This window comes from Sturnus vulgaris, chromosome 10, assembly GCF_052056855.1.
Source record: "Sturnus vulgaris isolate bStuVul1 chromosome 10, bStuVul1.hap1, whole genome shotgun sequence".
Taxonomy (NCBI): domain Eukaryota; kingdom Metazoa; phylum Chordata; class Aves; order Passeriformes; family Sturnidae; genus Sturnus; species Sturnus vulgaris.
In genome coordinates, this window is record NC_142252.1 from 21968847 (window position 1) to 21996410 (window position 27564).

General features: G+C 42.8%; 1 protein-coding gene across 4 annotated transcripts in view; it reads left to right on the forward strand.

Annotated features, from left to right (window-relative positions):
• The window catches only part of MECOM (MDS1 and EVI1 complex locus), a 329136-nt gene extending 310657 nt beyond the window's left edge, over nucleotides 1-18479 (forward strand). For all 4 annotated transcript variants that reach the window (XM_088171043.1, XM_014887055.2, XM_014887058.2 and 1 more), the window contains 7 exons: nucleotides 6391-6557; nucleotides 8915-8992; nucleotides 10726-10895; nucleotides 11988-12132; nucleotides 14880-15116; nucleotides 15680-15866; nucleotides 16791-18479. In XM_088171043.1, coding sequence (XP_088027169.1) covers nucleotides 6391-6557; nucleotides 8915-8992; nucleotides 10726-10895; nucleotides 11988-12132; nucleotides 14880-15116; nucleotides 15680-15866; nucleotides 16791-16925 — 1119 coding nt within the window. In that variant the 3' untranslated portion in view covers nucleotides 16926-18479. The remainder of the gene's footprint in view (nucleotides 1-6390; nucleotides 6558-8914; nucleotides 8993-10725; nucleotides 10896-11987; nucleotides 12133-14879; nucleotides 15117-15679; nucleotides 15867-16790) is intronic.
• The last annotated feature ends 9085 nt before the right edge of the window (nucleotides 18480-27564 follow it).

The window sequence follows — 27564 nt, forward strand, 5'->3', positions numbered from 1 at the left end:
GGATAAATTTAGGCTCTTTTATTTTTATAAAACCTTATTTTTAATGCATATGAAGTGTTCTTTAGAAGAAAAAGACAAGAGCCACAGCAACTGCTTTTGCAGATGCAAACTCCAAAAACTCCGTGTTCTGCTCTTGCACCGCTGGCTCCTCAGCTGCAGGGCTGAACCCGTAAATACTTGTCCCAGATTTTCCCAGCCTTTGGGCTTTGGAGGGGAGAGCTGGAGCCAGGAGGCAGGGCCGGGGTCCCGACTCACTGCTGCTCATTGCTCTCACTGTGACCTGGACTCATTTCACCAGGCACAGCCAGAATTCTGCACAGAGACGCTGAGATCTCCTGCTCCTCTGCACGTGTGTCCCTGCAGGAGCCCTGGAGCTGCTGTCCCTGCGGATGGGCTCTGAGCCCTGCCCTCTGCTCCATGCCCACACTTGTAGAGCAGTGCTGGGCCTTTGCTTTGTGTGCACATACAGATTTTAATCCCGCTTTCTTCCTGGGAAGAGCTGTTTTACACAACTGCAAAGATGCTCTGGGAGCCTGAGCTGGAAGGAGCTGAGCAAGCACTGAAAGACTCCTGAGAACACCCAGAGGTGCTGCAGGAGCTCAGCAAGCTGGAGGTGGGGTTAGACTCCAGACTTGGAGAGCATAGGAGGTGGTTCCCAAGTATTTTCTTTGGGAAATTTGCTGTAGGACATGAAGGGGCCTTAAGTATTATTTGTGATTTGGTCCAGGCACTCTTAATCCTGTGCTCTCAGAAAAGTGGCTCTGCTTCAGCAGGTTTGGGAAGTGGAAAAACCCAGTGCAGTCTGTTTCTTCTGTCTGATTTCCTTGACTTTGGCTTAGTCCTCAAATTTCCATCATCCTGCTCCTTTTGTGAGTGTACGTCTCCTGGCTGTGCTCATGCTTTGAGCAGCTCCAGCTGAAATAGGTGTTTAAAACATGAAGTAACTGAGCAGGATGCTGATTCATGGATGAATCTCCATCTTGAGAGATTTGGTTATGTCACACAAGCCTTTCCACCTCAATCCCCAGTTCCATGTGCCACATATTTCAAGATTATTTGAGAATGTTTTTCCATTGTTTAGCAGGAGCCCTATAGTGTAAATCAATGGGCAACACCCTCTTTTGAATAGATCAGGATTAATTTGATATATTTATGCCATTTTCGTCCCATCAGGAGAAGGTTGCTCTAAGGGGGTTCTGTAATTTTAGGCAGACAATATTTGGTTTATGAAGAACCATTGTAAATAATAAAAACAACTTTACAAATAAATGGAAAGGAATTTGGTGGGTGCCTTAACAAAGCTTTTGTTTTACTGGGCTAATTTTTAGGACATGATCCATTCTCTTAACTGAGCTTGATCCCCACGAACTGCATTCATACAAATCCAGTTATTCTGGAGCTATACTGCAGATCAGCGGGAATTTCTCGCTACTGCTTCATAAAATTCAGCCACATGTGATGGGCCTCTTGAACGTGAATATAACTCAGCCAAGTTCCAGGGCTGGCTGTCCAAATACACACAGTTTCAAGACAACATGATTCGCAAATTGCAGATTTTAGAAGCAACATTATAACTTCAGCTGGGGGAGGGAGAAATCCTGAGCTTTAGCAGTCGGATTTTGAAGAGTTCCCCAAATAACAGTAGTAAAAATAGAAAGCAAACACTTGAACAGTGTTTCCCATGAGATCTGGCCATAAAGTCAGTTGTTTTTGTGATAGTAGCAACGAAGGAGTCACGTTTGTCAAATATGAGGTCATGTAATTAATGACATTGTCTGCAAGATTATTTCATATCATCAGGTTATTCTTAAAAAGCAGCAACAGCAAACCTTCGCTTTATTTATGCCACTTTTTCTTGGGTTGGTTAATAAATTTTAAGACAAATGTTCAAGGCCCCTGCTGATGATATCTTGCCCTCTGAAATGTTTATAAATACTTGTTTTAGCCGATTATGGTAATGTCTGCATTTTTGAGTCGGAGCTGGGGAATTGTGACTGCACATTAGTTTGCGTCAGTCGGAGGTTAATAGCCTCTCAGGGAGGTGGGGGAAAGCTGCTTCCTTTTCCAGACATCTGGACACAGATAGAATCAACAACTCTTATATATGTAAATCAAAAGTTGCTGTTCTATATAAAACACTGTCATTCATTGATGGCAGATTAGGCGTGCACGTGACTTGTCTGTAAGGCAATAGCTGTATGTAAAATATGTAACTGGATCTTCTCCCTCTCCTGCCTCCATGGAGAGCTTTCTCCATGGGCATGGAAATTCCACTAATCCAATTCTTGGGGTCAAGCAGTGTTTCCCCACCGTGCCCCATTCAGGGATCACCACTGCCCTTGGGTGTTGGGTTGGGCTGCAGAACCCCCTGAAAGCACAGCTGGTGGCTTTAGCCACACACCTGCCTCCCTGGTGGTCCCCTGGAGAGGGGAGGTGACCATGAGCACCCACCCAACCCCCCAGGACAGACACCCACACCAACACCTCCCTCCAGGAGTTTGGTGGCTTGAGTAGCATCTCCATGGCCAACACAACTCCTGTGGAGACAGGTCTTGCTTTGCCATCAATATAACAGTTTTGGAAGGAAGAAGAGCTTCTTCAGTTGTGTTTCAGCTGGAAGGGGGAGTTTTATTGTGGAAGAAGGGAAGTCATCTCCTGGGTTAACATTTAGTCATTAAAAAAAGAGGGGGGGAAAGGGTAAGAACAAAATAATGATTTTTATAATCATTGAAGATTACCAGTGGTATCACTGGGCCCTGAACTGTGGCATATGTCTGCAAATGCCATAGGAAGAAGGGTGAGCAGGTAGAGAGTTTGTGACTGTTTACTGTGAGTAGCCAAATCCAGACTGACTATGAAGATTTTGCAGAAGATTCAGAGAAAGCTGAGTGACCAGGATTAAAACAGCGATAAAAGTCAATGTTAGTAAATACTCACTAATACCAAGGGGAAAGTGTGACTTTTAACTCCTATCATTCAGGAAAAAGATCTTGAAGTTGGTAGTCTTATGAAGATCTGATCTGAGTGCTTAGCTGAAAGGAATTGGAAAACATCATTATGTTATACTGCTTTCAGGTCTTGAAGCTAAAGTTCCTCTCAAAAGGTCATAATAGAATTTTAAAAAGACACAGAAAAGTGCAACAATGATGATCACAGGTAGGGAACAGCTTCCATTCAAAAAGAGACTAAATAGATTTTGACTTTTTCAGCTGGGAAAAAAAATGTCTGAGGGAGCTGTGCCCCAGCCCCTTGAGCCCATGAATGGTGAGCAGAACCTGAATGAGGAATAGTTATTAATTTGTTTTAACAATACCAAAAAAAACCCCACAAAAAATATCAGACAAAATGCTTAGAAGGAACAAAAGCCAGTATCTTTTCATATGTACCTAATTAAATTGCTGAACTCTCCTTGACAGAAATATAAATGGGTTTGAAAAGGTCTAGCTAAGTGAATAGGACAGCAGCAATGGCCATTCAATGTTGTAAGGGAGATGCAGCCTCCAGTGAATGCTCTTGCACCTCCCTGTGCTGGTGTGTGGCAGTGGGGACATCTGTCCCCTGCCCACCCTCCTGTGTGTCCCCTGGAGCCACTGCTTGGCACCAAGTACCAGCTTCCAAAACTCACGTCGCAGGTTCAGAATTCCTGCTTGGTTTTGGTGTCTGAATTAGTCCTCAATGCAAAACCTCTGGATTTCTTACTGCTCAGCTGGTATTTTGCAAATAGACTGGTGAGCAGGGGCTGTCTGCCTGCACTGAAGGTGATGGACAGCACGTTGTGGATCAGGGCTGCAGGATTTCGTGAGCTGTAAAATGCCCCCACAGCCCAGGAACGCATCTCACCCTAAGGATTTGCATCTTGAAGGCTCTGAGCACCAGCACATTCCAGGACTTCTTAAGAAAATGCCCCAGTTTTGGTTCTTGGGAGCCCTAACTCCAGCAGATAGTACCAGCTATAATTATCCTGAAAGCAGGGGAGTGACAGTGCCTTGGATCAGCAAAGCTCTGGGGCCAAACACTTCCCATTGGTGCTGGTGCAGTTCTTGAAAAACATAAATCATACCAGGTCTCTACATAAGTCAGGCTTTAAAAAACCACAAAACTACTAAACAGCAAAACAGCAAGCACAATAGTCATTCCTATGGTGAGAAACATATTTTTAGAAAGCGAGTAATACTTTAAAATAATTGGAAGTGCTCGTGTTTCCTCTCGATGAGGGATTTAAGATTAGGTGCTGATTTCATACCTATTTTGGGACTGATGTAATCCTCGAGGCAGTGTTGGAGGTAGAGCTGATCTGTGTTGCTGTGCATGAAACAAGAGTCCACCTCAGTTTCTACTCTGCAAAATCCTGGAAATAAGAACTAAAACAAAAATCAGCATGACTAAGCCATTTTAAATGTAAAGGGGAAAATAGTTGCTTTAATATATTACTGGCGGGCACCATATGCATGAGAAATTGTGATCCAAAAATGATTTAAACCCACTAGATAATGAAATGGACTTGAATATTAAATATACATAAATAAAACATTTATTATACTCCTCAGTACCCTTATTATTCTTCACCATAAATATGTGATATCGTAACCCATGCACTGTCTTGTCATTGCTAATCAGCCCAAAGGCCAAAGGGCATTATTCATTCAAACCATTTATTTTCAGCAGCTGTAAAATAGATGAGTGAATTTTTGTGGGGAGCAATTAGAAGGAATTAAAGGCAATGGAATGACTGTTTTAAAAGCTCTAAGAATCAATTCCAGCAAAAGGAGAAGATGAAGTCGTATAAAAAGAAATATATGGTAATGTTGAGGTGTATGGGTTGATAATGACATCTTGGTGCTGAGATAGAATTACCTCCTCTCCCAGCAGCATCATCATTACATATCTCATGCCTGTGATCAGTACATGTCAAAATCCTTCATATTGACAAATGTGCTGTCCACTTGCATCTGTGGAGAATGTTTTAGCAGCTGAGTGATTATGAATCAAACCCCAGAGCTTACAGCCCTTGCTGCCTTGCAAAGCTTTCACATTTGTTGCCTGACAAGTAAATGTATCTTGACTTCCCTCTGAGATTTTTTATTTTTTTCCACCGTGTTTGATGAAAGACATTTGGCAAATTGGCAGTGGTACCCTGTACGTTGCAATTTGTACTCAGCATTAGGAATTTGAGCATGAAATGAGAGGGCAGGCTACAGGCTAAAGGGAAAAAAACAACCCAACCCAAAGGCAGAGCTAACCAGCATGGAAATAGTCATGCCAGGAGACAACCGTGTAATTCTGCCAATGAAAATAAAATTAAATAAACCTGCAAAAATGCCCAGTTCTTCCAATTAAAATTTCAGTTTTCCAACAATCAGAGGAACCTTTTATGGATTTTGAAGAACAGTCTGTGGAGGTGATCCAGCTGAGAAGGGTTCAACATCTTGTCTTTCATATAATTTCCTTCTTTGTTACAAGCAAGATCTTGCACAGGGCTTCTGCTGTGGGTTTTGTGCTGTGTAGGTGAGAGCCTGGCTTTCTTTTTTTTCATTTGTTTGTGGTGTTATAGAGAGGTGGATGGTTATTCTCACCTGTCAGTAGACTCAGCACCATTCTTGAACTCTTCCAGTGGCAATGTTTGAGGTTTTGGAGGAGCTTTTAGTGGTCTGTTCCAGATATTTAAAAGGAAATTTTTCTCCAGAAGTTTTTTAATCCCTACTCCCTGCAAATTACAGACAGCTAATCAAGAGTGGAGCCATCCCAAAGCACATAGGAGCAAGCAACTAAAGGTAGAGCAAGAATATTAAGAGGTGGAAAACCAGCAAAGACATCTAACAGGCAATGTGAATACAGAGCACCAAACCCATGAAAGCTTCATTTCTTCTGTGTTTATCTAATGGTCTTTGGCTATGATGGGCTAGAACACTGGACTGAATGGTTGAATGTGGCTGGGACATTGATGGAACCTCCTTGGATCTGGATTGTTGCAGCCCTTAGTTGAGCTAGAGTGTAAATAAGGTTTCCTCTGCTTTCCTCTGCAATATGTGTCCTCTGCAGGTCCTTAAAAAATGAAATTAGAAATCCAGTTATTATTTATGCTCATTTGGTCATGGATATTCAATGATTTAGATAGGATGCATAGATTTGTAGGCACACAGCCACAGAGCATGACTGCAAAACCTGGAATTTTACAGGAGGTGGGGCTTAAAAATAAGAAGAAATGAACACTGGCTGATTATTACTCTCATGGCTCCTAATTTTCAAGACTGCAGCTCTACTCTGAATTTTTTTTTTTCCCTTTTCATCTTTCACTTGTCAGTCGATGCATTCCAAGCTGGGTTCCCGGTGGGGGGCAGAAAGCCGAGGGGATTATTTACCTTGTTGGGCTCTGTCTCTCTCCTGCTGCAGGTGTCAGCTATAGAAAACATGGCCGAGAAGCTGGAGAGCTTCAGCGCCCTGAAGCCAGAGGCCAGCGAGCTGATCCAGTCGGTGCCATCCATGTTCAACTTCCGCGCGCCGCCCAGCGCGCTCCCCGAGACGCTGCTGCGCAAGGGCAAGGAGCGCTACACCTGCAGGTAGCCCCGGGGCCACCCCGCCCTGCCCTCCCCAAGCCCCCTGCTCTGACATCCAACAGAGAGTCTCTCTCCGTGCCCAGCGTGGGAAACGTTTTGCCTTGGGGTTCCTGGGATCGGGAATGGTGTGGCCGGCAAGAGCAGGGAGGTCGTTCTTGCCCTGGACGCAGCGCTGGTGAGGGCACACCTTGAGTGCTGTGTCCAGATCTGGCCCCTCAGTTTGGGATGGACATTGAGACACTTGAGTGCATCCAGAGGAGGCAACAAGGCTGGTGAGGGGCTTGGAACACAAATGAGGAACAACTGAGGGAGCTGGGGATGTTTATCCTGGAGCAAAGGAGACTTTGGGTTGACCTTGTCACTCTCTACAACTCCCTGGAAGATGGCTTTGGTCAGGTGGGGTTGGTCTCTTTCTCCAGGCAGCACCTGACAGAACGAAAGGACACAGTCTTAAGCTGTGCCAAGGGAAATATAGGTTGGATATTAGGAAACAAGTTTTTACGTAAAAAGTGATCAAGTAATTGAATGATCTGCCTAGGGAGGTGGTGGAGTCACCATCCCTGAATGTGTTTACAAAAAGATTGGATGTAGCACTCGGTGCCATGATTTAGTTGAGGTGTTAGGGCATGGGTTGGACTCGATGGTCTTGAAGGTCTCTTCTAACCTTGTGATTCTGTGATTCTGTTTATTAAATTATTGGTGTTATGAAACAAAGAGCTCTTCCTTGATGCCTCAGAGTGGCTACCTAGAACACAGGCTAGACAAGATTCAGAGAATAAAGTAGGTATTCATTAAGGGCCTTCAACAGGTACACATTGGGCAGCTAAAGCCTCCCAGAGGCTACACCCCCAAGATGGACAGTGGTCACGAGTTTTTCAGACAGTTATAATTTAGGTCCATTTACATATCAGGGATTAATCCTCCAATTACAGTTTCAGGTAATGAAGTAATTTACTCTGACTTTGCCCCTCCCAATTCACTGTTGTTTGCATCTCTCAGGGCCTGAGACAGTAAGGTGTCCTTGAGTTTCAGGTCTAGGGAATTGTTTTGTCTGACCAAATTGTGAAGACAGTAGCTAACACTCTATAGAGAGTTTTAGAGTTATACACTAAAGCAGTACAAGAATTGAAAAATATAAAAGCTAAATCCTAAGGCATCACCCTCTATCACAGCAGTTTGATAAATGAGGTGGAAACTGTTATATAAACAATTCTTTTTTTTCCAAATTTTCTCATCACTTTCATATATGAAAGTGTGCTTTCATTATTGATTTTTTTGATCATAAACTACAGACGTTTTTTCTCTCGGGCTTCTGGTTTTAATATCCAAAAGGATCAGTGATAAAATACATGACTTATTAGGACTTGTGTGTACGAACTTAAGAAATACCCCACATTGAAGATAGTCTTTGAATGTGCACCCAAAATGAATGGGGGCTTTGTCAAGGAGAGTGGAACTAGCTGTGTGGGTATTTTGAAGGCTTATACATCACGTTGTGAAAAAATAAATGGGATGTTAAAAGTGAAGGGATGCAATCTTCAAAGTCTTCATGCAGAGCAACCACCACCCTCATTCACTTAGGAAAGTGCTGTGTGTGCTCTGCCCCCATGCAAAAATGGGCTCAATGTCCTCAAGAGAACGGGCCAATTATAAATTGAATATTAATATGTTACTTGAACAAAGAGGGACAACTCACAATAATTTAATTTTTTTTTTTGCCATTTCTTTTCCTGTGACACATTATCAAGTTTGGAGAATGGTTTTTAAATTGCACTGTTTAGGTCTCTATATCATCTCCAGAATGTGCAGGCGTTTGACACTGGCATATCGGTTTATCTGATCTTTGTGAAAACATGTCACCTTCTTTCAAGACATGTTGTTATAGAAACATACCTTGATGGATTAGGTCTTTGAGTCTTGTCTGCCCTGATCCTATTCAATGCACAGAATGGTGTCACATTTGCTGACATGTAGAATTGGTTGAAAGGTTTGAAATTTGCTTACACAGAGACAGAAATCCAAGGCTTTAATAACAGATTCTCTTGATTCCAAATCTGAATGAGGTTGATAATCACCCAGTGGGCTTAGAACCTTGGGGTGATCTTTGAAACAGGTTTTTCATGTAACTCTTGCTTCTGCACAAGCAAAGCTGGTTGGTGCCAGCAGTTCCAGCCCCACTACTGTGTGTGTATGGGCACCTTACATTTGTTGAATGCTTTTATTGAGATGTAGTTGCACCCAAGCCATGCCAGCAGGACCATATTGTGATGATTCCATTTGGGCTGTGCATCCAGTGCAGCTCAAATTGGGACGAAGCCACTGAAAGTTGTGTTGTCTTATCAAACATTTTTTTATCACAGATACTGTGGCAAGATTTTCCCGAGATCTGCAAACCTGACCCGTCACCTGAGGACGCACACTGGAGAGCAGCCCTATAGGTACCACACCCCTCACCCTGTCTGTGCTCTGGCCAAGCTTTAGGGTCCCTTCCAATGCAGACATTTTCTGTGAATTAAGCCAGGGAATTCAACATCCCTGCTGGACCAGCTCCAGCCCTTCCTCCTTAGCTTTGGACCCACCATTGCATTTGGTCTCAGAGTTTTGTGCATTCAGTGCTGATCCTTGGTGTTGAAGCTGCAGAAAGGGAGAGAGTTTTGGTCTTAGTGAAGTTATTTTGGCTGGGGCAGCTTCCCAACAAACTCCTCAAGTCCTGTCTTTGCTGGCAGGGTGGCTGGCACTGCTGAAACAGTATGTTTGAAGTGATGTTCAGTAGGGCTCATGGACGTATTTTCCCTTGCAAAAATGTTTTTTTTTATTGGAGTCCTGTGGTCCCTAAATTTGAGTGATTTGTCAGTCATCTGATTGCTGAAAGGTCTCCTTTGCAAAGGCGTTACAGTATTTATTTGTTTCCTGCCTAATCTGGATCCTTTCTGAGGTCTGCTTAACCCAAACCCATGAGAGTGTACTCTCCTGTTGATAAGAACATGTGTATGATACTGAATCCAGGACATTCACATGCAGAAATGTGTATAAAGCTTCACCTTATTGAAAATGAAAGGCTAATTTACACTGGAAAGAGGCCAGTTCATGTTCCAGTAAAACAAATGCACAGATTTCTGCATTTTATGAGCTGTAAAGAGCAGAGTAAGCTCATTGTTTGTGAGGAAACAATATGTTTTTTGCATCTAGTCTCTTTGGGAAATGAGATTCACATCTAATTTTATTAAAGGAGAGTCTTGATGCATATTATACCCGTCCACTGCATAAAAGCCACAAGCAATTAGTAGCATAATGGGTGATTTCAGCACTAAAAAAAAATTGACAACACTGTCAAGTGTAGGAGAGGCACGGGAGAAGTGAAAGATTGAAAAACTAAAGTGGTGAAGTCTCTTGGCTGGTTGCCAGCCAGAGAATTTGGAATAGTTATAGTATGACTTAGCAATGGCTTAAAGAGCAATACAGTAAAGGCTTTAGGGACTCCAAATCGTTACAGAGTATGAAAATTGATGCCTCTGGTACCAGAGTGATAGACTAAACTACTCACATTGGCACAGTATTAAAGGTTGGGATTGTTTATTGCTGGTTTTTGCAAGATAACCGAATTTCCTCTGGGATTAGCAATCAAGCAAGCTAATTCCTCAAGAAAAGATTTAATCACACAGTATAATTTAGAATAGGAAAAGAAATAGCCCTTTTTACCTTATTTGAGCATTAGAAGAGGTCTGTTTCATGTTTTTTCCAAAAGTGTTTAATTGTATTGTATTGGCAGCGCATGAAACAATAGAGTTATTGCTCTACTGTTTTCAAACTTCCCAACTTTGCGTGCAACAGTTTTAAAATCATGGGACTCAATTACCATAGCTAATTTGATGCCATTAGCTCAGAAATATTACGCTCATTCCTAGAGGCAGTATTTAACATATGAAGTCTAATGTGAATTAAAGCTGAAAACCCCACCATAGAAGTTATGTCTCCATTCCAAGAGCACAGCTCTCCAGTTAGCCAAAATTTGTCTTTATGTCAGGGAGGATTGAGCCTCAGTAGGGAACAGGGAACTGGGGCTGGGAGCTGAGGCTGAGCCCAGAAGACTCTTCATGTATCTTAGGACAAATCTTATGTTTCCAGCTACTAACAAACTCTTTCCTACCCACTTGTTTTGTTGTTTTTTTAGATGCAAATACTGTGACAGATCCTTTAGCATATCCTCTAACCTGCAGAGACATGTGCGTAACATCCACAATAAAGAGAAGCCATTCAAGTGTCACTTGTGTGACAGGTGTTTTGGTCAACAAACCAATCTTGACAGACATCTAAAAAAGCACGAGAACGGGAACATGTCTGGTATGTTCTGTCTTTTTCCTCTTGTCTCTTCCCTCCCCAGGCTGCCCCACATCCTCTATGCAGGACATTCCCTGTCAGCTCTGCCCAGTGTCCACAGGCACACGCTGCTCCAACGGGTAGGGGGGTGCAAAATATAGAAGTGCCTAAGCTCTGCTGACATTTAAAGTGCTTTGAAAAATCCCAGCATAAACTCTCCCCTTGTATAACTTAAGACCACTGGATGATGTCTTTTCTTTTGGTTTTAATTAAGCCAACCCATAGCGTTTTGGGAACAGACTGGGAAAATTGGTTTAATCCCATCTCCGCAATCACTTGGCTCTCAATAGGAGTCCTAGATTTAGAGTCTCAAGGGGCACTCTAAAAGATTTTCCTGGCACCTTCTGAAATAGGCCCACTGTCAGGAGCTGAAAAGCACTGGCTATTATGGAGCTAATGGTGCCTCTCAAGCCCCAGAGCAAATTGGTCACTGCACAGCAGCAGCACAGGCAGTGGCAGGAGGGGATGTCATTGGGCTGGTTTGGGTGTCTGCAGGGTTTAATGAAAACTCTCTCTGCAGCCCTTTCAGTCTGCATTTTGCCTCAAGGGAGAGAACCAGGGGCATGCAGTGAATGCAGAGCTGTCCCTTCCCCAGTGCTCAGAGAAAGGTGTCTGACACTGGTCTCTCAGTGCTAATGAACCTGGGTGATTATGTCAATGGCTGCTCCATATTTTGAACAATTCTGCATAACTGATAGCTAAAAAATTAAGCTCCATTTGCTCAGTTGAGCCATTGGTCTAAGAAGGGCAGTTATCAATGGACAGTCTTAGAATCATAAGGAGCAGAAGGGGGATGTTGAAATTGAGACATGGCAAAAGTGATGATAAATCATGGAAATGGTACTCAGCATGCAACCAAATCATTTTGACTTGAAATCACCTTTGCCCATGAATAATTACTAATTCCTGGTTTTATGGCCAAAAGCTGATAATTCACACTGAGCAACTTTTGGCTCTCACCCATTTTAACCAGAATTTCAATTTCATTTTGATTTAAATGGTTAAATATAGAAAATGTAAAGGAGCAGCAACAGACGTTGTATGTTTTGCTTTAAGGTACTGCAACATCTTCACCTCATTCAGAACTGGAAAGCACAGGGGCAATCCTAGATGACAAAGAAGATTCTTACTTCACAGAAATTAGGAATTTTATTGGAAACAGCAACCACAACAATCAATCCCCCCGAAACTCAGAGGAAAGGTGAGTTGTGACTGCTCTGCCTTCAGAAGGTGCCCACTGCTCCTTTTTCAGCTCTGCAGACTTGATTGTTTGCTTTTGATGATGTCTGGAGCCAGAGTTACTTTAGAATCTGGTTGCTTCAGTGACCACCCTGGTGTCTTAGGAAAATAAATGTGTTGATTCCCTCCCCATCGTGTATGAAGATGTTCCAAGTGGCAGATTCTGGACAAGAGAGTCCATCTGTGAACACATTTCTCCTTGAATCTGGAGCTTTCAGTTTCAGTTAAACCGTTGATTTAAGTCTGCTGAAAAATTCCTTCTCTTTACATACACGGCAGAACAGGTGAATTCTACATCCTGTGGCTGAATGTATGGAGCCTTTAGGATTTAAGTGCAATTTAAATGTGTAATTAATAAAGTAGACCAAGCTAAATTCCTGGATCAAATGAAAGATTGTAGCTGAAAGTCCTTTCCCGTAAGTAACTCAATCCCAAGAAAGATGCTGAGTAGCCAAAAGCCAGTGAGGCTGCGGGTGGGCCTTGGGAGTCCACAGTGCTCCAGCATGTGAGAGAGCTTTTTCTACTAAGATTTATTAAGTATATGGGTGTTTGAATTCTTCTGAACTAACAGAAGAGAGACCACTTCTAAATATTTTCAGCTAATAAAAGTACAGCTAAGCAGAAAAGGCTGTGGGATGGAGCCCCACATATTTCTTTGGGATTGGTGTTGCATTATGCATTATTTTCCCTTTTGAATTGGCATTACATTATCAACATCAAAAAAATTCTTACTGTTGGTGACAAACTTTGCTGTCTCCTCAATTTCTAGATGCCTTTGTGAAGGGATAAAAAGGGTGGACACAACACAATTTCCACAAAAGTATTGGATTAAGTGATTACATGCATATTCAAATTTCATTCCATCTTGATTGGCAATGAGGGCTTGGGATTTTTTCCTTGCACATCTGGTCTCAACATGTCCTCCAACAGGAAGTCAGCAAAGTGGAAAGGTTGCTGGGTTGTGCAGTGTTTCCTTTCTAAATTTGGCACTTCAGACTGTTCTTGACGGATATTTTATCCCTGGCAAATTGCTGCATTTGAAAGCATAATTAGAGAATCTGTTTTCTTAATCACATGGCTTTTGTTACTTTGGTTGTAGTCCATCTCCCTTTCATTTCTAGCAGCCTCAATTGAGCATAACAAGCAAGTTGGCAGCCCAAACTGCGCTCAACAATTTCTTATTTCTGCCTATTTAAATAAAAGATGATAAAGAGATATTTCTCTGATGATCTTAGAGGGAGGTGGCTGCTTCAGCTCTCCCTGCTCTGCACAACCTCAGATTTTTTTGATACAGTTCTAAAGACAGATCATTCCCTAGAGCATTTTTTTCAATGCAATACTAAACTCATGGCAGTCAGCTGGAATTTGCTTGGAAAATAGATGAAACTCTAATATGTTCAGGAAAACGATGCAATTATTGTGGCAGAAACCAGCTTTGCTCCTCAGAAAGTCCATCTTTCACAGCAGAAAGTCAAATGTTAAACACCAACAAGGCTGTGAGGGTTCATCTTATCTTGCTCCAACGTTGGGTCTATCCCATATTGTCCAGCACAGTTTGAAGCACATGGAGTCTGAAGCAAACTGCGTGCGGACAATAAGGTTTCCATTTTTATAACTGTATTCCTGGAAGAGTTAAGGACCTTTTGCACAATGAGAACAATAGATGAATCAAGGCCTCTGTGCTACATGACGTGGTGGAGGCAGATACAGTGGTAACATGAATTTTGGGGGGGCTCCACTGGGTGAAGCTCATTCCCATTGCTGTGCCTCTGCCTGGGTGTTCGCTGGATTTCTTTAGCTGTGCTGAATTTCTTTAGCTCTCATTTGATGTGATGGACACAGTGCAGCGCTGGATGCTCTGAATCCTACAGGGTTGAGACCATTACCAAACGAGCCCCTACTTCAGCATGGGTATTATGTCCTTGATAAAAATCCTGTAGGAAGTAGTTAAGAGAAGTCATTGTCTGAGAGCAAAGGGCAGCGTAATAACAGCGTGTAGACCAAATGGTTTTCCATGTGTGTATTGCTGTAATTACTCATTTAATAAGAATAAATGCACTTAAACTGCCATATGACCTTTCTTTTCATTGCTTTTTACCCTTCAAATCAGTCAATAACCTAGTTCAGCACAGAGGCAATATTGCAGGCCACTCTTCAGGCCTCCAGCTGAAGGCCCTTAGGTTCCCATGTATGAAATCCATACATTCAGTGAAGCAATATGTCTTCCAAAGGGTTGGTAGCAAGCAAAATTAATTATGCATGTAATTTTGACTTTAAAACTCTAAATGCAATATTGGATGCCATTTTTTGTTAGAAATGCCAGATCCAATTTTCAGTTTCTTGGCCCCTACAGCTTCTGTTAAAAGGCAGCGAGTTGTTTTGCCCAGACTACATGTATGATTGGAAACTTGAGATGAAATAATGCATGAGAAAATTTGGAATGGTTATCTGAACATGCCTCTGTTAGAACAGTAGTTTTAGTAGGATAACAGGAAAATCCCATGATGGTGCTGTAACAACCCACTGATTTCTGAGTGGAATTTTCTCCAATGCTGCCTAAATGTCTGAAGCTAAGCAAGATATAAAACACAGAAATCACTTTATTCTGCTGGGACAGATGCTTTTCAGATCTGCCTCCAAGAGCCTGCCGATGAGGAGCTTTCATATCTGATCTGTGTTTATAGCTTGCATTTGTTTTGGTACTTTCAGAATGAATGGCAGCCACTTTAAGGATGAAAAAGCCATGATAGCCAGCCAGAACTCGGATCTGTTGGATGACGAGGAGGCAGAAGATGAAGTAATGATGGATGAAGAGGATGAAGAGAGCGAAATGGCAGGGAAAGCAGTCAAAGAGCCCGTGACGAGTGACATGCATGAGGGCACTCCTGAGGAGGATTATGAGGAAACGAGTACTTTGGACATGAACTGCAAAGCTTCCCCTGGCAGGTTGGTTCCTTCCGAGTATTGGTGTGCCCGATGGGCGGAATAAAAACAATAAACCATACAAGAGTGCCAGCACCAAACCGGCTGCCGTGGGAACCGCTCCGGAGCGGCCGCTTCCCACTCACAATAGCAACGTGCGTCTGTGTTTGGGTCAGCACCAGCCCTGCTTTCAGCCTCTTCATGCAGTCTGGAGCCCTTGTTAGGAAAACTGACTGTGCTTGGGGAGCTCTATTGTGAGGTTGTGGGTGAGACAGGAAGCAGGGTGAGACAGTTCCATGGGAGAGACATTATCTGCTCCGTGAACCGTCCTGGATCTCTCATAATGGCCTTGTGAAAGGCTGTGGAGACACCACGAGAGAGACAAATTCTCCCTCCCCCACTCAACTGCCCTGTCTTTAGAAAAGAAAAGGGAATTCCTTTCATTTCAAGATCACCATTCCATGAGGCAAGGTGGTTTATGAACGTGAAAAAGGGGGAAATTGCTCAGATGTGTAAATGTGAGAAGATGAGGAGATACAGAGAGGATCATTTAATTGACATTTAAAACCTCTATGGTGTTTTTGTAGGTATAAAGAGGAGGAGTATAATAAGACTGGAGTTTCAGCTTTGGACCACATAAGGCACTTCACAGATAGCCTCAAAATGAGGAAAATGGAAGAAAGTCAATACAGTGAAGCTGAATTGGCAGCTTTCAATGCTTCCCAGCTGCCAGAGGACCTCAAGCAACCGTTGTACAGGAAATCCAAATCCCAGGTAAAAGCTTAACTCAGTTAAAATGTTATTGTCACCAAATACAGGATTAAGCTGTTAGTGTGTGGCAGGCAGGCTCGTTCCAGCTTTGTCAGACAGGGCTGTGCTCCATGTCCACAAACCTCAGGCTCACCCAACGTCCCACTGCACCCCTGAGACATGGCAGGGTGTTCTGCTCCCTGAGAACAGAGGATTCCCGTACTTTTTTCTTACTTTTTTTTAATCATTTTTGTTCTGCCTGCTGCCCACAGAAATGCCATGGTAAGAACTAGTCCCACTCTGCTGACACTGATGCTGTGGAGTTCAGCTGCAGCCTCACGGGGATGTGACTTGATCTTCTGGCTGGCTTGGCTTTTTGGTATTTTTTTATAGCCTGTTGGATGGTACCACCTCTAGGTCCTCAGCATGTTTTACAAATAGAAACAACTGAAATGGTATCCTCGTGCTATTTCTTGCAGTTTTTTAAACATTAAGTAATTAAAATGGGGTTGTTTTAGCCCCTTTGAAAGATTCCTGTTTTAAAAACTGCAGAATATGCATGTAGGAAAGGTCAGCAAAGGAGACTGTGAAATACAGGACGAGACAAGGGATAATGTGATTCCTCAACCTCTTGAAAAGAGCCTCCTGTGCCAAGAATCTGAAGGCAAAGGAGACTTTGGGACCTTGTCGACTATCAAAGGTTTCTCTGAGCTTTGTGAAACCAGATGAAAGCAGAAATTATTATTACTATTAGTGAGTCAAAAGTGTCAGTGAAAGGGTTGACAGTGGTTTTACCTAAAGCATTTTGTTGGGGGTTTATTTTTGACTAAGTTGAGCCCAGTGGCCGTAGCCTGACTGCTGCCCTGACCGCGCAGGGGTGGCGCGGGTCCAGCTCCGATCCCCACCACGGGAGTGTGACCTCCTTGTCCTTCTTCTGTCCCCGTCCAGGCCTATGCCATGATGCTCTCTCTCTCCGACAAGGACTCCCTTCATTCTGCATCCCACAGTTCTCCCAACATGTGGCACAGTATGGCGAGAGCCGCCGCGGAATCCAGCGCCATCCAGTCCATCAGCCACGTATGACAGTGCGGAGTCTCTCCGAGGATGGGACCAAGTCCAAACCAGTAGCATGGCTCTTTCATATATGACTATTTAAAAGACTGCTGAGCAGAATGCCTTATAAATCTGCAGGGTCACTCATTTAAAGTCCGGTGACCTTAAACTGAATAATTTTAAAGAAAAAAAAAAAAAGAAAGAAACTATTTATTCTCAATATTTTGTTTTGCACAGCAAAGGCAGCTGCTGACTTCTGGAGGATCAATGCGACTTAAAAAAAAAAAAAAAAAGTTTCAGTGGATTATGTAAACGGGGCCGGGAAAAAGTGTCTTCCAGTTCACCCGGCTTTGAGGGGCAGGGGCAGAAGGGTTAAGACTGCATTGATACACACATGGGCACTCCTTTAAAGTAGGAACTGAATTGATTTTCTTTTTGTATAAGATAGTTTGACACAGGATTGGGAACAGTTGCTTTTATGTACAAATCTCTTCATTAAAGCTTTATGCATTTTAGCCCTTCAAAAAAAGGAAATAGTTCTATCAAATGCACACTATCCATCGTAAATGTAGAAAGAAGTAACAGGGAATATTTTGTTCTCTCCGTAATTCTTTTGCCTTCTCAACTGCATTGTTTTAAAAAAAAGGAAAAACGAGGAAAAAAAAAAGACAGAAAAAGAAAGAACTCTGAGAAACAATACATAAGAGGCTTGTGTATATTGTAAACTATGAATGTTCACTACTCCAAGAAGCTAAATCATCCAGATAATTCCGTGAAAGCACCGCGTTCATCGACAACACCACTAGTTCGAATCATTGTAAGGAGATTTTTAATTTTCGACAATCATGTCACTATTTTGTTGTATTGTTTTCTTCCCCCCTACCCTCTTAATTTCTCCTTTGTGTTGTGTGTACCGTGTATTTATTTGTTGGCAAACGATTGTTTGTTGATTACAATAGCACTGTTCCTGTAACAAACAGCACTGCTCCAGTCCCCCACTGCGCTACGATGTAAGGCACCCATGTACTTCCAAAAAAAAAAAGTGAGGTGAACTGATCTGTGTATATGGGAGTGCAAAACAGTGTTTGAAATTTTCTTACATTCCTCTTTTATTTTTTGCCTTTTAATGAACTAAATAACTAATAGATGCGACTTAGTTTTGTTCTGTTTTTTTTTTTGTAATACAGTAAATTGATTCGATTGTATAAACAGTTATAATTTCTTCATGAAAGCATGATTCTTCTGATTAAAAAAAACTGTACCCAATATTTTATGCTGGTTGTCTGCGAGCTTGTGTGATGTTATGTTCATGTTAATCCTATTTGTAAGATGAAGTGTTCCAAATTTATGTTTTAAAAAAATAAATAAATAATGGAAGGTATTCAGTTATTTTTGGGGGTTTTTTTGGCCTTTAGTGAGGGACCAGATTTATTTTTCCTTTTGTTTATAATCTCATTTTGAAATAATCGGCAAGTTGAGGTACTTTCTTTAAATGCTTTGTACAATGTAACTGTTACGCATTTCAGTACATTACTATGGGAGGATCAACTTAAAAAAAATAATAAAGGACTACAAAACTGAAGGGATCTATTTCCTCTTTGTCTTGGTTTTGTCTGAGTTGGGGCAAAAAAAGGAGCATTTCCTCTGCAGCAAAGATGGATCTGTGGGGTCATGAGGGCGACCAGAGGATGGGGCACTGGGAGATGTCTTGGACTTGGCCATGAAATGTGGGACATGAGCCAGAGCCTCTCAATAGACCAACTGTTGCAGGAGTTTAGTTAAGTCCTTTAAGTTTCAAAACACTACCTTGGAAAAGAGGGATATTTCAGTCATTTCACAGAGGAGGTTGGTGCAGTGTCACCTTCAAAGGCACTTGTGCAGCCCTGAGTTTGAGTTTTGCCTGCCTGCTGCTTGTGGGGACAACTTTGGGACACGGTGGCTTAACTGGTGCATAGTGAAACATTCACTCACCAGAGTGATCAAAATCCATGGTTGAGAAGCTAAATGAGCTTCCAGCTGCATAAAACGAGCCTTTTAGAATCTAAAATGGAAAAAAAAAAAAAAAAAGAGCATTTTGATTTGTGTTTCCTTTGAAATCAGATCCAAACCCCTGCTTCTGGGCAACCTGTGGAGGAGGGATTTTAGGAAAAGCCAGCATTATCCCAGGGAATGCCCATCTTGCTGCTCTTCTCATCAGCCTGTGTTAGTGCACAAAGACCTCTTGTGGCTCATAAGATATTTAAGTTGTATTTCAGAATAACCTGTACGTGTCATTCATGTCTTCAGGTGTGGGCTTGTTTGGTTTGCTCCTTCAGCTTGAGAGCCTTCTGCACAAGTTGGTGGCAAGCTGAGACCCACACCCGAATGGTTTTCATGCAGGAAGTCTAAACCCCACCTGGAAAAAATGTAAATAGACGAAAAAAAATCCCATGTGCATATTCTTGTACTGCACTGGCCTCAGGCAATGGCCAGGTACATGCAGATAATTGCATAAATAGGCTATTATTTTTAGCAGTTAAAGTCACTGTGAAACTTGGTTTTAGGTTTCTGCCAAATACAGAGAACAAATAGATTAATCAAGTCAAGTTTTATCTGCAAACAACTTTCCAGATCGTTTTCCCCTTTAATTTGATGCAATGACAGTTCTTATCAGCTCTGCCCTCACCTGCCCTAGATGAAAGAGGGTTTGGGAGGTGGAGAAAGGGTGGGACAGTGTCCCCTGGGTTTAATGTTCTGGGTTACAGTAGCACACAGATCATAGAAAAAGGAAAAGTACTCCTTGATCTGAGCTCAGGGTTAGTTCAACCTGCCCATAACCAGATCTGCTGACCAGGGAGTGACTGCCACCAATCCCTGGCCTGATTTTCCCATTGGTTGTCTGGAACTTGGTATTTTCTTGTCACAGCTTCCCACCCAGCAGCTCTGCCCACGGGGTTCAATGAGCAGAGGGGACAAAGTGTATTTCTGTAATATCAGGAGTCCTTCAACTCCGTATAGATCCCTTACCATGACCTTGATTTTCATTGCCTTGTCTCAGTGCCAGAGTTGTTCACCCAGAGGAATAGCTGGAAAGCAAACCCAGATTTGATTACTCATCTCATCCCCCAATAAGCAAAGAGAACTGGATAATTTTTGTCTTTGTGTCATACCCTCCCCAATGGACCACACAGGTGCAATTGTCCAGAAGCAAACAGATGCTGAGTGAGGATTGATGTTTCTGGCATTCTGCTACAGTAATTTAATTTTTTTTAAGGAAAAAAAAGTCAATACTTTTCAAAAATGCCTTCAGCTTATTTCAGCATCATCCTACTGTTCACTCCACTGTCGTACTTTTCTGTAAATCAACAAATCATTCCCATGTGATCCAGCAGCCTTCCTAGATGGAGGAGCTGCACATTACCCTCTCAATTCCTATCTACAGAACCGAACAAAGCCCCAGCATGACAAGATGATTAATCAATATTTCACCCTGGCCCAGCTCCCCAATACCCCTGTGGGTCTCAGTCACCATTCCCATGTCAGCTGCTGTTTCCAGTGGGTACATTTGTGGAGTAATGGGAGGGGAAGTTATTATAAAAGCATTTGCAGGGCTGCTTTTGCTCAGCTATTCAGTTTGGCCCGTTGCTCCAAGCGTGTCTCAAGCTTTAAAACTTTCTGTCAAGTCTCTCACATGGAGAGCTCACTGTGAGCTCCTGGATGGCTCCACTGCTCTCTCTGCCTTCCAGCTATATTTAGTCCCAGTTGTGGTTTTGTTGCTCACTCGTAGAGTGGTGTGGAAAAGTCACTTCTAAAGATGATTCCAGTAATGACTTAAACAAAACAAAGGTATCCAGCAGCAAACAGAAACCCCCTTTTTCCATGTCAAAGCCCATGTTCCCTGCCAGGACTCCAGTGAGCAGGAAAATGTTTTGTGCAGCCTGGCCAAAACCAGCTTTTCTCCCGTCCATTGACTGGCTCTGTAGGTCTGGGAGTACACCCAGTCTGGGGCTGGCAAGAGCCAAACTAATTCAACTTCTGTTTCTGTACAGAAAATGGTGCCAGCTTTAGGAAAGGCTCAACTCAAGTTCAGAGTCATTTAGGGAAGTCTGGGGAGATGGTGAACATCAAATAAGAAGTAAAAAAAATAAGCATCGTGTCCCTCTTCTTTTCCATTATTTTTTGCCCCTGTTTCAGTCTCATTGGCTGCTAGAGGTAAACAATTTTCAGCAAAATTATCCCAGAATTTAGCTTTTGGTAAGACTAACATTTAGATAATCCCTGGAAAGAGGCCCCACTGCCCCACAGTGATCCATGGACTCATGGAACATCTTGCAAGCCTTTATCCCAAAACTGCTGCCTAAACTTTGCTTGGGACTGGTTGCCCACCTAGGTATGAACACAAACCAGACTGAACACAGATCCTTTTGCATGGTGGAAGCAAAGCCTACTTTTTCTGATCCAAGAGGGCGCACATTTTAAAGGCAGTTGAAGCTATTTATATCTATAAATCCATTTGGGGAACCTTTTATTATGAAAGGTGCTGTGGAAATATGAAAGTATTGTGGTACAATGAGCTTTAGCAGTCTAAGCGGGGGGTCTGAGAGGAGGCACCTCCAGCAGGCACTCGCCTTTTCCCTGCTTTATTTTAATACTAATTAATTCCAGAAAAGCTAAAGAAATTTGATGAAATGCTACACTTCTAAGAAAAAGTTTTGCCCCAGAGTCTTCAAGCAGGCCTCCCAGCTTGGGAGGGTCTAGTGGGAGAAGAGGGTTAGTGGGGATTTTGATGCTTAAATTATCAGTAATTAAGAAGTTGATTTTCGGGGATTGAAGAAAATTTTAAACAGCTGCTTCTTTCGGGCCTTTTACTCCTCATTTTCATTAGCATGTGCTAAGGCAATCTGGAAAATATATTTAGATCCATATTATGCTATGTCAAGACCTCAGCATCTGTACCTTGGGGCAGATACATGTGAGATAGCCGAGGGTGGATGTGCCAGCACGCACATGTGGAAGCGTTCAATTTGTAATATGATTATAGCCCCAACACAAAGCCCGCTTGATACCTGTGGCAGGCTCGTTTCATGGTAAGCACAGAAAATTCTCCAAGACCATGTCATGTTTCACAGCACCAGCCAACTCAAACTCGAGAAGTAGCGCTTTAATTCCTGGGGAATCTCTTTCAACGGGAGCGTGTCAGCCCCAATTAAGGTCCAGGCTAATTGGGGTGAGGTATGCAGGGGTGTAACGAGGCCCTGCAGCAAAGCAGCTCCTTTGTCCACCCCACACCAGCCCCTCTGTCTTCCCGAGGGTGGCCAGTGGAGGAACTGCTAGAAAATCTCCTGGAAAAGTTCACAAGTGGAGTGAGAGATTTCGGCAGGGATAACAGAGCTTGGGGTGCTCAGCAGCAGCAGCTCACTGTGGGGTCTCCTGCAGTAAAGTTGCCATCAAAAGAGAGAAAGGTGATGAGCTGCCCTCTCCACACACAAAATGCAAACCTGACATCAGCATCCTCCAAGGATCCTGTCCCATCTCATCCACACATCTTTCTCCACTCCTGAAATTAAAAGACTTTTTGGACATCTGAAGTGCTGATACACTAGGAACAAAAAATTAAAATTTAGACATGAGCTGAGATGTTGAAATTAATTTAAACATTCAACCTCCCCTGAATTTCAGAGGGATTAATGTGAAAATCCCAGCAGATTCAGTATCAGGTCATCCATAATCCAAATGAAAGTAAAACACTGGAGAACAAAACCTAGTGGTCTAATTCAAAACTGTTTCCTACATATATTTGAAGGATTTTGAACTTCCTAGTTAAGGAACCAAGTGTTTTACTGTACCCAGCTGTTTTATAGAATCATACAATAGTTTGGACTAGAGGAGACCTTTAAAGGCCATCCAGTCCCAGCCCCTCTGCCATGGGCTGGGACACCTTCCACAACCTGGCCTTGGACACTTCCAGGGCCAGGGCAGCCACAGCTTTTCTGGGCAGCCAGAGGACCTCACCACCCACGTTATAAAAAAATTCTTTACATCTAGTCTAAATGTATTATCTTTTAGTTCAAAACCATCACTCCCTGTCCAGTTGAACAAGCCCCATTAGAGTGTGTTCCCTGCCCCCTGTGGCTGCAGGGCCAGTTGGGCACCAGTCTGGTGGGTCCTCTCTTGAATTCATCTCTGAATGGCCTCAGCCTCAGTCTGAGCATGGCCAGGAATATTTTGCAGCACCCAGCACTGGGGTCAGGTCTTAAGGGAGGAAAATTTTTGCCATTTTCAGACTAATGAGAGGTCCTAGTAGGTTGACACATCTACCCTTCCTCAGGAATTACTCCCAGAGGTGTGAAGTCCAGTCAGCTGCAATCACACTGGTGTAATAAAAGTTTGGTTCAGAAGGATCCACAGCCCCTCTGCTCTGTGCAACCACAAGCCACAAAACACTTTGCAAGCCACCATAACGAAGGAGAGACCTTTATTACATTTAGACTTGATTCCCTGGTACTCCCTGGAAGCAGCTCTGATGTTTTTATTACTTAAGAGCTATTAAAACCTTAACCACTGCATGGAGCAACTCGCTCCAGCTTTACACTCATCCATAAAAACTTTGAATGGGAGATCAAGAACTACTTTTTGGACCTAACACCCCATCAGCTGAGGAGTGCCAGAGTCAGGTCTGAATTTGTCCCTGCCCTGGCTGAGCATAGAGACCAGGCTGAGAGATGCTGAAGGGCAGGAGCATGGCTTGTAGCTGAGTTTTCCCCCATGCTTTTCTTTGCTGCCTGTAAGGATGGGCAGGGAGTGGGATGCCAGTGACCTCTCCTTCCTCTTGTGCTGGCCATAAGCCAAGCTCTGCACATGCCACCCTCTGTTAGTTTAGGAAACAGCAAAGTTGGACACAAGGCCACTGTGTAAAGAACAAAGTAGAGAAGGGACTGGGGTAAATCCCACTCAAAAAAAAACCCTAAAAAAAGTCTTGAACTACCCTAAACCTGCCGTGGTGGGAAAAGAAGCAGGTGTGGGTAACCAGCAGGATGGCACAGAGGCATTGACCAGCTCAGTCATCTCTTGAAAAAAATCCTTCTGAAGCACAAGTGCAAGACCAAAACAACCTGACATGGTGTGAGGGAAATGGCACCAGCCAGAACCTGCTATAAGAGAACTCCCTGTGTTGCTCTTTATGCTGCCCAGATACTGCTGGGGTGTAACACAGAAATCAGCTCAAAACCTTTCATTATTTTCAGGGGGTTTTATTATAGAATTGAAAAATCTGGCTTTCTCAGCTCACCGCTATTCCAAAGTACAACTTACTCCTCCTCCACTCTGCCACTGAATTTTTAATATTTCCTCTTTGGAAAATGTCAGGAGTCTCAGCAGGGTGTGGGTTTCTGCTCTAATACAGCTCTGCCAGGGGTGAGCGAGGCTGAGGTGCCTTAGGGCAACACTTTGCCCTTGGAAAATATATTCTAGCTACTGTCCCCACAGAACAACAAGGGGAAAAAAAAAAAAAAAAGAAGCATTTTCCCAAAACCTGAGGAACCAGCCTCGTAAATTATCCATTTGTAATGTTTCTTCATTTCAGCTGAAACAATGATCTCGGTACACTTTCTTTTAAACTTTGCCTCCCAGTCCAAGTGGCCACCTACTTTGTTGTCCAAATTTCTCGTGCAGTTTGAATCTTACAATGTGTAATCTCAGTAGGGTTATCAGTTATGTCATGCATTATACAGCCTCCAATCAGCGTAGTGGGAAACAACATTTTCATTTAATACCAGGAGAAACAGTGGAAGTCAGCGATTGATACCAACACAATGATGGGAAAAAGTGTCCAGAGGTGCTACTCACATAATCTCACTTTACAACATCTTGAAAATTCAATAGAAAGGACTTTGCTAACAATACCAGAATGACATACCACTGATTATTGTTCCTAAAGCTCTTAACAATAAGAAAGCTCTCTAAATATATCTCAACAAAAAACATATAAGAGTTTGTTTCTTCTTTTTTTTTTTTTTTTTTTTTCTTTGCAAAGCACATAGTATTAGTCAACAATTGTTGTGTGTCGTGAGCCCATTAGAGCTGTTGGCTGGTAATGTTCTGGGAAATGAGCTCTTGAAAGATCTTTTTTTCTTTTTAAAACATGCCTAACAATTGTATCTTAAAACAATCCTGGATCAGCAAACTGCAAGGACCCACTCTGACTTATTTTCTTAAGGATGACAGAAGAACTAACTCTGTTTGCATTTTATTCAAACTGCTGTGAGAAGTAAATGCTTCAAACTGCTGTGAGAAGTAAATTTTAGCTCAGGGCAGAAATGAGAATCACTTTAAGGACTAACTTCTTTCCCCAGCAGCCCATCCTCAGTGCAATGTAACTTTCAGAAATGCAGTCAAATTGAACCTTAAATACACTACAATATTTCCCTCAGAAAAAAAACTGGAAATAGGCATATTTATAGGAGTCTGTGTCTACTACAGAAGAGCCCTGAAAGTAATTCATTGCTTCACATCTTCCAAAAGCAGTACCCACCTTTGGGGCCATTCCTGCTGACCCCAAAGCACACAAATGAAAACAGATATGGAAATAAAACCCTTCTTTTGCACTGCAGCATCGAGCCCATTGCTATGTTTCATCACTGTGTCACTCTACAATGCTTTCAGGGTGTATGGTTTTCCAGAAACTTGTTGGTGAAGATTAAATAGAAATTTAACTTCCTTTGATATGGTTTACATTTCAAAACCAAACTGAACCCTTACATGTCTCGCAGATCTTCACTGCTTTTATAGCCCCAAAAGGCCACTGAAAGATGCCTAAAAATCGTTAGCTGAAGTAAACACTGAATCACATTACAGAGTCAACAACAAAGAATTTTTGAATGAAATAAATGTGTCGTGCTTGAGGATATTGAGTTAAATATCCACTGGATTTTCTTTTATTGCATGCCCTTAGCCTCTCTGTTTATTATTGAAGTGGTTAATAAGCAATTCCTAAAACTGGTCCAGAAGGTGTGTTTAGCAGCTTGACTGTCAGCCCATGCCATCCAATATGTTTTCCACCAGCCTTTTGCAACCCTAGCTTGATTTCACCTTAAACACTCTTTGGAATGATTATTTTTGTTCTCTGAACTTAGACATCATTGTAGAGATTCAGTTAAGATTTGTTTGGGGTCGATATAAACAACATTTACTGGGTGCAACATATATCAGGAGGAAAAATTTCAGCTTCTGAAAACATTTTAGGATGATCAAATGAAGGGATTGAGAAAACTTTGTGAAAATTTAACTTGAGCACTGGCTGCTTGGCTCTACTTTTCCCGTGGTACCACCACATGGTGGCTGTTATTGCCCTTCACTAACCCCAAATTTATTTAGAGGAATAGATCCATTGTGCACTTCACTTGGAGGGCTTTTTTCACTTCCCCACCAAACATTATGGTTGTCCTTCAAAGCACCTTCTACTAGATTTCATAGGACCTGCTTATTGAACCAACTATCTGATCTCTCTCAGTTAAGTATACTGACATAAACTTTTAAATTGAGTACTAAATAATAGGTGTTTATTAAGTATAAAGCAAGACCTTGTTTTCTTACCATTTCTCTGATATTTAAGTGTAGAGTTAATTAGTGATATTCCTATGACAGCATAATTTGAATGAAGCCTCTGCTGAATTAGGCTGACTCTCCCTAAGGCAGGGCTGGAAATATCCCTGGAGTTAAAGTGGTTTCAAACTAATTTTGCTGCTTTTCACTCCTTCCTGCATTTATGTTCTTACAATACTCGTATATTGAATATAATAATCGGTGTTTATATGTAAGTATTGCATTTAATTGCATATACATTAATGTAATTTGGAGGAAGTGCTCACCTAAGGGACAGAGGCAGCAGCAATGGCTGCGAGAAATGAGGAGGTGGCTTCAAACTCCCCTGGCTGAAAGGTGAGGGGGTTCACCCACCTGTGCTGGGCTGGCTGTGTGTCCTGTCCCAGGGTCAGAGCAGGTCAGCGATGGCAGAGCTGCTGGTTATTGGTGGTGGTGCTTGGTTTTGAAGTCAAGTGATAGGAAATTGCTTGAATGGCTGGAGCCAGAGCGTCTCTGAGAGGGGCTGCCAAAGAGAAAACAACACACAGGGCTGTGCTGGTGGTTAATTACTTTGTTGTTTTCTAACTTTACTTTTTTGTTTATTGTTAGGAGTTTTTTTATTTCTGTTGTAAGGCTCCAACTTGACAGTACCTGGGAGTGGGCTGGTGCTGCAGGGGCTCCTCACGGGGAGCTCAGTGCCTTTGAGGATGTGGGGCAAAGCACTAAAATCTCTTTGCAGACTCCTCAGCCTAAGGCCCACTGTCCCTCCTCCTCCTCCTCCTCCTCCTCTTCCTCCTTCTCCCAAGAGAAAGTCCTGGGAGCAAAGTACCTCCCCCAAGTGATGGAACCCCAGCTCAGGGACACCCCAGAGCTGAAACCAAAGAGCCAAAGCTCCATTGCTGAGGGGCTGTGCCACACAGGCATTGCCCCTGCCCTAGGGAGGACACTGACCCCAGCCTTGCTCAGACAGTGCCAGGCCATGTCTGGAGGTGTGCAAGGCTCTGGCAGTGGGATGGGACTGAGCCTTGGACATCCCAGCTCTGGGCTGGGCACGTTGCCCCGGACTCGTGCCCAGGAGTCGCTCTTACATGCCTGTGAAAATATGTACCCC